We start from the raw sequence: 11,171 nt of genomic DNA on the forward strand, positions 1-11,171 counted from the left end.
TATATACATCCTTTTTATTTGCTCAGCCATAGAAGAACATTTAGGTTGTTTTTGTATCTTGACTACTTTGAATAATGCTGCAATGAACATGGGAGTGCAGATATGTCTTTGAGATCCAGAAATCAATTCCTTTGGTTACTTAGAAGTGGGATTGTTATATCAAATGATTATTTTATTTTTAATATTTTTGAGGAACTTCCATACTATCTTCCATAATGGCTGCACTGATTTGTATTCCTCCCCAGTTGTCTTATTTCTTAGTTTTCTGAAAAGTAGCTGTCCACTTTAAATAGTTCTGTTTAAAAAACTTTATTTTTTGAGTAGTTTAAAGTTTACAGAAAAACTGAGCAGCAATTACAGAGTTCTCATATACCATCTTAAGAAACTCTTGAGTTTTTCCTATTATTATAACTTGCATTAATGTGGTGCACTTGTTACAATTGATGTGGTAATATTGATACATTACTAACTACAGTCCCTAGCATATATTAGCATCCTTTTTAAAATTTATTTATTCAGTGAAAGGAGGTAAGGCAGAGACAGACTTTCACATGCAGTCCAACCTGGATCCCCCTGGCAAGTCTACTAGGGAACAATGCTCTGCCTATCTGGGGCATTGCTCTGTTGCTCAGCAACCAAGCTCTTCTTAGTGCCTGAGGTGGAGGCCATGGAGCCAACCTCAGCACCTGGGGCCAACTCGCTCCAATCAAACCATGGCTGCAGGAGGAGGAGGAAGAGGAGGAAGAGGAGGAGGAGGAGGAGGAGGCGGAGGAGGAGGAGGAGGAGAGAGAGAGAGAGAGAGAGAGAGAGAGAAAGAGAAGCGAGAGAGGGAGGGGTGGAGAAGCAAATGGGCACTTCTTCTATGTGCCCTGATCAGGAATCGAACCCAGGGCATCCACATGCCAGGCAATGCTCTACCACTGAGCCAATGGCTAGGAACCATTAGCATTCTTTTTTTTTTTTTTTTGTATTTTTCTGAAGCTGGAAACGGGGAGAGACAGCCAGACAGACTCCCGCATGCGCCCGACCGGGATCCACCCAGCACGCCCGCCAGGGGCGACGCTCTGCCCACCAGGGGGCGATGCTCTGCCCCTCCGGGCGTCGCTCTGCTGCGACCAGAGCCACTCTAGCGCCTGGGGCAGAGGCCAAGGAGCCATCCCCAGCGCCCAGGCCATCTTTGCTCCAATGGAGCCTTGGCTGCGGGAGGGGAAGAGAGAGACAGAGAGGAAGGAGGGGGGGATGGAGAAGCAAATGGGCGCTTCTCCTATGTGCCCTGGCCGGGAATCCAACCCGGGTCCCCCGCACGCCAGGCCGACGCTCTACCGCTGAGCCAACCGGCCAGGGCTTGCATTCATTTTTTATTCTACATTCTGTAGGTGTTGACAAATATATAATGGCATATATCCACCATTATAGTGACATACAGAATAGTTTCACTATCGCTAAAATCACATGAGCTCCATTTATGAATTTCACCCTCCCTCTCTCCCATTGTGTCCTGCCAACCACTGATATTGTTACTGTTACATAGTTTTGCTCTCTCCAGAATGCCATATTGTTGGAATCATACAGTACATAGCCTTTTTAGATTGGCTTTATTTATTTAGAAATATGCATTAAGAGTTTTCCATGTCTTGTTGAGGCTCTATAAGTAAATATATTTCTGAATTAAAAAGATAAGCAATGTAAATTTTAATTTATTCTTCTGTATTATATTTTCTTTATATCTTGTTTTAAGAATTTAGGCTCTCTTATCTAATAGCATACCAACGAATGCATAGAGAGTAATTTTTCATCAAAACCAATTAATAGACTACTGTTAATTATTAAATATTTAACATTTTTACCTTAGGCATTGTATATCAACTCTTCTGTTCAGACAGACTATCTGTACAACTTCTGACATATCATTAAAATCTTGCATATTCTGGCTCTGGCTGGTAGAGTGTCTGCCTGGCATGTGTAGGTGCCGGGTTTGATTCCCAGTCAGGGCACAAAGGAGACGCGACCATCTGCTTCTCCATCCCTCCCCCTTCTCTCTCTATCTCCCAGTCCTGCAGCGATGGCTCAAGCAATTGAGCGAGTTGGCCCTGGGTGCTAAGAATGGTTCCGTGGCCTCCTCTTCAGGCACTTAAAAAAAAAAAAAAAAAAAAAAAAAGGCTTGGTTGCCCAGCAACGGAGCAGCAGCCCCAGACAGGCAGAGCATGGTCCCCTAGTGGGCTTGCCATGTAGATCCCCGTGGGGGCGCATGTGGAAGTTTGTCTCTCTGTCTCTCCGTCTTGTACTTAATAAAGAAAAAAAATTAAAATCTTGCATATTCTGCCTTGCATCCTTTTCAAAACTATTTCCTTACCTATGATTGCTCTCCTACTTTGCTTATCTTCTCAAATCTCCCTTGGTTGACCTCATTTTTCAAATTTTCCTTGACTCTCACCATCAAGTGATTAAAGTGACCCTTTAAACTTTTTTTTTTTTTTTTTGTATTTTTTGTATTTTTCTGAAGCTAGAAACGGGGAGAGACAGTCAGACAGACTCCGGCATGCGCCCGACCGGGATCCACCCGGCACGCCCACCAGGGGGCGACGCTCTGCCCACCAGGGGGCGATGCTCTGCCCCTCCGGGGCGTCGCTCTGTTGTGACCCGAGCCACTCTAGCGCCTGGGGCAGAGGCCAAGGAGCCATCCCCAGCGCCCGGGCCATCTTTGCTCCAGTGGCGCCTCGACTGCAGGAGGGGAAGAGAGAGACAGAGAGGAAGGAGATGGGGAGGGGTGGAGAAGCAGATGGGCGCTTCTCCTGTGTGCCCTGGCCGGGAATCGAACCTGGGACTTCTGCACGCCAGGCCGACGCTCTACCACTGAGCCAACCGGCCAGGGCCTAAACTTTAATTTTATTTAGAATTCATGTATATGTACATGAGTATGCATATTTATATATAGAGCACTATTTATTCATATATTTTATATTGTATATACATTAATTACTATACTGATAGTTATTATTATTATTTTTTAAATTAAGTGAGAGGCAGAGAGACAGACTACTGCTTGTGCCCTGACCAGGATCCACCTCGCAAGCCCCTCACGGGTGATGCTTTGCCCATCTGACACTGCTGCTCCATTGCTTAGCAACAAGCTATTTTTAGTGCCCAGGCAGGCCATGGAACCATCCTCAGTGCCTATCGCCAACTTTGCTTGAACTAGAGCCATGGCTGTGGGACAGGGCTGTAGGAGGGGAAGTGAGAAAGAGAGGGGAGGGGGTAAGGATAAGGGTGGAGAAGTAGATGGTTGTTTCTTCTGTGTGCCCTGATTGGGAATCAAACCCAGGACTTCCACATGCCAGGCTGATGCTCTATCACTGAGTCAACTGGCCAGGGCTCATATGATAGTTATTCTTAATACTTTTGTTTTTTACTTTATACTGGAGTTAAAAGTGATTTTTACATTATTTTCTTGACATTATCTTTGTGTTTCAAGGTAAAGATAATGTGAGAAAAAATGACATGTCTAGTAAGAATCTATTCTTTTTGTATTTCCCATAGTATAATGCCTTGGTTTTGGCTCTACTCAGTGGGTAGTTTTCAGGATTTGACACTAATGCTCGCAGAAATCAGTTTGCACATATTTACTGCCACATTATAAAATCTGGGGCAGGGTAGATCCCTTGTTTGAATAAGCTTAGCATGTTATTCTTGTATCTATTATTTCCACAGCAGAAATAAGAGTAACAGCGTATGTCATGTTGGTATAAGGGAACATGATTAAAATGGTCCTTTCTTTATAGGAACTCTTACCTTTTGCTGTAGTGGCGTCTATGGATGAAGTGAAAGTTGGAAAAAGAATGGTCAGAGGCCGTCAGTATCCTTGGGGAGTTTTACAAGGTAAATATTACGATAGTGAGCAGGCTTGTTCTGGACTGGTTATGTGTACGTATGCATATATTGTATATATATATTGAATATACGGTATATATAATGATATATATACTATAAATATATTATATATAGTATATGTATATTATCATAGTCTCAAAATATCATTTAAACTTGAGCCCCAATGGTAACTGTTGTTAAATAGTAAATTACTAATAAGGAGCACAGATTCTGTTTCATTTAGGCTAATGCTTATATTGATTATGATTTATTCTCATAGGAGTTTGCTAGGTAGTGCTTTAGGCAAAAATCCAGAGGTTGGACAGAACCTCCTCATTTAGCCCAGTTTTGATCTGTATATTACCTCCCTAGGCATGAACCATCACATTCAGAATGGTGGAAAGTGCTTTGAGCATACTGAAGCCTAAATACTAGTATTTAAAACATGTTACATAAATTAGTTACTACTTAATTTATGAAACATTTTTTTAATTAATCTTATTTTATTTATTCATTTTAGAGAGGAGAGAGAAAGGGAGAGAGAGAAACAGAGAGGGAGAGAGAGAGGAGAGAGAGACAGAGAAGAGAAGGTGGGGAGGAGCTGGAAGCATCGACTCCCATATGTGCTTTGACCAGGCAAGCCCAGGGTTTCGAACCGGCGACCTCAGCATTTCCAGGTCGACACTTTATCCACTGTGCCACCACAGGTCAGGCAACATTTAAAAGTGGTCACTAGAACAAAGGATGGCAAATTCTTTGAATCAAGAAATACAATTTACCTTTGGATTACACCTAGACATTTATATTAGTTATCTAACATCATGATGAGTTGGAACATTGTAATAGCCAGTCATTTATTTTCGAGTTTATATGCTTGTAATACTAGTTTTTGGGGATTGGATGATCTCTGCTTGTACTCGTTTCCAAATGCTGTCTTTTAGTGATGAATTAGACATTTTTTAATTTATGGAACATAGTTAAAAAGAACACGTCTTGCCTGACCTGTGGTGGCGCAGTGGATAAAGCGTTGACCTGGAAATGCTGAGGTCGCCGGTTCGAAACCCTGGGCTTGCCTGGTCAAGGCACATATGGGGGTTGATGCTTCCAGCTCTTCCCCCCCATCTCTCTCTGTCTCTCCCTCTCCTCTCTAAAATGAATTAAAAAAAAAAAAAAAAAAAGAACACGTCTTAATGAATATTAAATTTGGTTACAATATCAAACACAATACACAATATGTTGTGCTCAGTCTCCTGGATGTGGCAAACACAGGAGAGAGCCATGTGATTTTATTGATTTGCTTTGAATATTGACTAGTTCAGTCTCATAAATGTCTTGTATAAATAGAATATAATAATTTCACTATGTACAATTATAAAGGCCTTTAATGTTAGCAGGATTTAATTTAATGAAATTATTTACTTTAGTGAAATTATATTAATTCTTCATTAGCACTCTGTAAAATACCTTGAAGGCAGTTTGTAAAATACTGACATAATTACTAATAAAAACTTATGCAATATATTAATATAATATGTTACTTTACTGTTTCATATTTATTCTTTGGCTACCAAATTTAAAACAAACTTTCTGGTCTATAAGTAAACTCTGTAATTGCTGTGTCCCATATAAATGTAGTTGCATGGTTAAAACAATTTTAGTTATTAATCAGAATGATCTCTTAGCTGTTAATTTGAATGCTTTTTCATGTGTGTATTTATTCAGTAAAACTTACTGAGTGCCAGGGATTGATCATGTGTTGTGGCTTCATTATTTCTCTGCCTAGTGGAAAACGAAAATCACTGTGACTTTGTTAGGCTCCGAGACATGCTTCTTAGTACAAATATGGAAGACCTGAGAGAACAAACGCACACTCAGCACTATGAACGTTACAGGCGCTTAAAACTGCAGGAAATCGGTTTCACTGATGTGGGCCCAGACAACCAGCCTGTTACGTGAGTAGCCATCTTGCTAGAACAAGCCCTTGTGATTTACAAAACCCTTACAATCATTTGGGAATGAGAATAACTGTACTTCTCGCGTCATGGGTTATTCACAATGTTATGTTTTTAAATCGTCTTCGGACTTAGAGAACATTTGTAAGGGCAACACAATGCAAGGCATCGTTTATATGCTCAACTATGTGTACCCGCGAAAGTGTATATCCAAAAGAGAAGTTCAGAAAGGAAGCTGACAGATATTAGCAAAGATTGACAAAGGTTGGCAAAAGGTATCGAGAAGGACGCAAAGAATACTGAGGACTGAATGGAGGAAAGAAGAAAAGTGGCAGTGTAACGTCAAGTGAAAATAGTTGGAGAGAGCAGGTGTATTTACCCATATTGGAGAGGAATAGGATTTGTGCCACAAAAGTATGATAGTTCTGTTAGTTTTGGTACTTTGAAGAAGACAACCAAAATTGAACTGGCTATCTTAAGTGAATCATAGTTTGAAAGATACCTGGCTTTATTTTAATTATTTTGAGAACCTCATAAATTAGAGGCTTCCCCCAGTTTTATTATGAAAAGACGTGAAGAAGTATGATATAATAAAAAATTTGAGGAGCAAGAAATCACTGCTATTACTGTTTTAAAAATTCTAATACTCTTTATCTGTACTCTCTCTATACTCTTATATTCAATATGGCACCTACCTCAGTTTTACATCTCATGGTATAGAAATTTCCATTTCTACACATGGAAGAATATCGGTGAAATGTTCTTACACGGGATTTAATATATAATATCTATTTTTACATGTTTATTTATATTAGCATTTTAATATGAAAGCAATAAAAATTCTTTTTTAGTTTTCAAGAGATCTATGAAGCCAAAAGACAGGAGTTCTATGACCAATGCCAGAAGGAAGAGGAAGATTTGAAACAGAAGTTCATGCTGCGAGTACAGGAGAAAGAAAAAGCCTTTAAAGAAGCTGAAAATGAAGCAAGTGCCTCTAGTTTCACATAATTTGTATTCATTTTTAGATGGTCTATTAATCTGGGGTATTTAATATCAAAAACTTAGTTGATGTTTTTGAAGACTACTCGCTATTTTTCAAAAAGTGGCTATTTACTATTTACCATATAGATTTTTTTAAATTATTGTTCCTTTTTTCTTTTTTTTAATTTTTATTTTATTTATTCATTTTAGAGAGGAGAGAGAGAGGGAGAAAGAGAGAGAGAGAGAGAGAGAGAGAGAGAGGAGAGAGAGACAGGGGGGAGGAGCTAGAAGCATCAACTCCCATATGTGCCTTGACCAGGCAAGCCCAGGGTTTTGAACCAGCAACCTCAGCATTTCCAGGTTGATGCTTTATCCACTGCGCCACCACAGGTCAGGCTACCATATAGATTTTGAGTACAGCCTTTAAAACATCATAGTCTATAATGTTTTCTAGAGCATTTGGGGAAAATTTCTTTTTAATAAGTCCTAAAATAAATTTGTGAAACCCACTTATCTTTATTTTCTTTGTAATTTGAATTTTTATGATAAAGTTTCATTTAAAGCAAATGGCAGCTATTGACTTCTGAGAAATCATGCACTTTCTTTTCTTTCATTAAAAAAAAAAAAGTATTGCCTTGGCCAGCTGGCTCAGTGGTAGAGCATCGGCCTGGTGTGTGGAAATCCTGGGTTTGATTCCCGGCCAGGGCACACAGGAAAAGCGCCCATCTGCTTCTCCACCCCTCCCCCTCTCCATTCTCTCTATCTCTCTCTTCCCCTCCCTCAGCCAAGGCTCCATTGGAGCAAAGTTGGGTGAGGCACTGAGGATGGCTCCATGGCCTCTGCCTCAGGCACTAGAATGGCTCTGGTTTCAACGGAGCAACGGCCCAGATGGGGAGAGCATTGCCCCCAGGTGGGTATGCAGCAGTCTGTCTATCTGCCTCCCCACTTCTCACTTTGGGGGAAAAAATTATTGATTTTTTTAGAGAAGAAAGGGGAGAGAGAGAGAAACGTTGATTTATTGTTCTACCTATTTATGCATTCATTGGTTGATTCTTGTATGTGCCCTCACTGGGGACAGAACTGGCAACCTTAGCATATTGGGATGACACTCTAACTGACTGAGCTTTCAAGCCAGGGCTGAAGTCATGCAGTTAGAAAATACACTGCATTAGAACATTTTCTACACCTTTATAAGTAAGCAAGTAAATGCTGACTAATGCAAGTCTTGATTAATTAAAGAACTTTTAGTTGGTGAATTATGTGGGTAACTATTTCATTTAATTCCATCCTGTTTCCAAGGAAATGGAAAAAGAGGTTACTAATAGAATTTTGATTGTTTGCTACCAATAGTTTTTTACAAAGGAATGTATTAGGAATCACAAATACATTTCTCTTGAGTGAGTGTGGTTTCAACTTAAGTATATTTAGTTTTAGTAGGTAAATTGGAATATGAACTTTCCTCATAGAAACAAGTAGTGACTAGTCAGTAGATGTCTGAGTCAGGGACAACTGAACTATGAGTAACAGAAATTCCATTCGCTTAGGTAAAAAGGGATTCATATTTTTTATTGTGAATGTTCCATTGTTTCAGTGCTACTTGTTGAAGAGACTATCTGGCCTCCAGTGATTGCTTCTGCTTCTTTGTCAAAGATCAATCGACTGTATATATGTACATTTATTTCTCGGCTATTTTTGTTGCATTGATCTAGTTTTCTATTCTTTCACCAATATCACATTGTCTTGATGACTGTAGCTTTAATCAGATTCTTAGAGCCAGTCTTAAAGTCAAGTAGCATCAATCCTCCAACTCTGTTCTCCTTCAACATTGTGTTGGCTATTCTGGGCCTTTTGTTTTGCCATCTAAACTTTAGAATCAATTTGTCAATATCCATAAAATAACTAGCTGGGATTTGCCTGGGATTACATTGAATCTATAGATTATGTGGGAAGAACTGACATATTGACAATATGTAGTCTTTCTTTTCATAAATATGGAATATCTCTCTGTTTATTTAGTTCTCTGATTTTTAAATTCAGAGTTAGTTTTGTAGTTTTCCTCATATGGATCTTGTATATATTTTGTTAGATTTATACCAAAATATTTCATTTGTGGAGGTTCTAATGCAATTGGTATTGTGTTTCAATTTCAAATTCCAATTTTTCATTTGCTGATATATATATGTATATGTATATACATCTATCTATCTATCTATTTATCTATATATATAAAAACAATTAATCTTTGAATATTAACCTTGTATCCTGCAACCTTGCTATAATCTCATTAGTTCCAGGAGGGTTTTTTTGGTCAATTCTTTTGGATTTTCTACATTGTTGATCATGTTACCTATGAAAAAGACAGTTTTATGTCTTCCTTCACAGTCTGTGTACATTTTATTTCCCTCTGTTGTCTTACTGCATTAACAAGGACATCTAGTACAATGTTAAAAGGGAGTAGTGAGAGGGGGCATTCTTTCTTTGTACCTGTTTTGGGGGAAAACTTTAGTCATTTCACCAGAGTAGTTCAGATCTGAAATGTTTAAGTATTAAGATGAAGTTTAGCTTTCTCTGATTTCTACTCTCCCCCTGCCCCCAAGAGAAACATTTTCCCATTGACTTTTGTCATCACTTACAGACACCACACTCTCACATCCCCAGGGCTGAAGATATAATTCCAGGGGGAAAACACCTTTATTTAGAACCCTGGTCTCACCCTTTGCTGCACACTAAGATCACCTGGGGACTTGTTTAAAGCGCTGGTGCCTGGGTTTCAGCTGCAGATGGTCTGCTTTAACCAACCTGTGTGCAGCCTGCACACTGAGCGATTTGCCAGCTCACTGAATAATTTTATTGGGCACTTAGGGATGAAAACGTCTGGTGTTAACACTGTGTTTGTGTTCTTCACAGTCATTTACACCAGATGATTAATACTGTGGCAGTAGATTCCCCTGCCTATTTGTTTTTCAAAAAGTTAAATCGCAAATAAACTTGTCCTTTATAGCTTTACGCCATACATCGCTTCTTGGCTTTTTGGCTGAGGTCAGGTGTAGTTTTATGCCACACGAGCCATCGTTTTAAAATACATACCTCCTCCGATGCATGCAGGCAACCTTTATGTTGTTGAATTAAGTCATGTTAAAGACCGAGGTTAATTTGATTTATTTGGTTAATTTGATTTATTTTAAATCCCACAGATTAAATAAGATCTCACAAGTAAATAAAAAGTAACTGAATGAGGTCCTTGAAGATTTTTGTTTCTTCCTATAAGTATGCTAATTTCACTTGAGAGAATTATAACTTTCTCAAGTTTTTCCTCTATTGAAGTCTCAACAATGGTTTCATAATCCATGCTGTATTTTAATGTGTATAGTTTTAGTGGGCATGAATTTACCAAATTTTACTCGGAGAGACTTGAGGGGCAGGGTAGAGTAGAATATATACCTCATCGGGGAAAAACAAAGTATTGTAAAACTTGAGAATTGCTTGTCGCTGCAGATTTTATTACATTTGGTTCAATGGGGACACTTTTAGGATTTAATTGACGAAAAATGTATATCTGAATGTTTATTTTGAACATAAATTTTTGAGATTATTATTAAGATCAAGCTCTACTCTGATGATTAAATACGTTTGCTAAGCAGGAATAAAGGCGAGCATGTTCCCGGGGTGATGCCACATGTTGTGCTCTGAGTAACAAGTGCCTCTGTGTTTCACAGCTACAGGGCAAGTTCGAGCAGCTTCTAAGAATCCAGGAAGAGGAGACAATAAAACTTGAGGAGGAGAGAAGACAGTTGGAAGAAGAAATAATGAATTTTAATAAAATGAAGGCAGAGTATGAAGCATTGCAGAGTCAGAGTCGCAGCAATGTAAAAAAGGACAAAGATCGTAAGAAATAGCCCTCCGGGCATTCTCTGGCATAGGGTCCTGTCACTCTCGATCCTGTCTTCCTGGGCCATTGTCTTAATAGCACTCCACTCTGGTTAAGTTCTACTCGTTTTTAAAATTTGTCTGCTTATTGTGTATTTTCTGCAACTCTCCAGAGCAGGTACCTTGGTTGTGTTGTTAACTGCTGTATCCTCAGCATTTAGGACAAAAATTAGCACTGAGTTGGCACTTAATAAGTATTTGCTAAAATGAAAATAAAAGGTGTTGATTAGCTGTAAAAACTCTTTTGGTATAGCAATGCCTGTGGCTTCAGGATACAAGTGGTTTTTTGTTTTAATCTTAGTAGAAGATTTGTTGTTTTTATTTAAGTATTAAATGTATGAAATGATAAGCTACCTTTTCGGTATACCATTTTTTTATACTTAAAATTGTCATTAGCGCAGAGAACTGGTTGTTAAATTATTTGAATCCCTCCACTGGGACAGT

The 11,171-nt window shown here is 38.9% G+C and overlaps 1 protein-coding gene across 1 annotated transcript in view; it reads left to right on the top strand.

Moving 5' to 3' along the window:
* The window catches only part of SEPTIN14 (septin 14), a 37,033-nt gene extending 26,189 nt beyond the window's left edge, over positions 1–10,844 (top strand). The window contains exons 6-9 of the mRNA XM_066274728.1: positions 3,780–3,876; positions 5,651–5,819; positions 6,671–6,803; positions 10,517–10,844. Of these exons, the coding sequence (XP_066130825.1) occupies positions 3,780–3,876; positions 5,651–5,819; positions 6,671–6,803; positions 10,517–10,696 (579 nt within the window). The 3' untranslated portion in view covers positions 10,697–10,844. The remainder of the gene's footprint in view (positions 1–3,779; positions 3,877–5,650; positions 5,820–6,670; positions 6,804–10,516) is intronic.
* The last annotated feature ends 327 nt before the right edge of the window (positions 10,845–11,171 follow it).

This window comes from Saccopteryx bilineata, chromosome 4 (assembly GCF_036850765.1).
Source record: "Saccopteryx bilineata isolate mSacBil1 chromosome 4, mSacBil1_pri_phased_curated, whole genome shotgun sequence".
In the NCBI taxonomy this organism is placed as follows: domain Eukaryota; kingdom Metazoa; phylum Chordata; class Mammalia; order Chiroptera; family Emballonuridae; genus Saccopteryx; species Saccopteryx bilineata.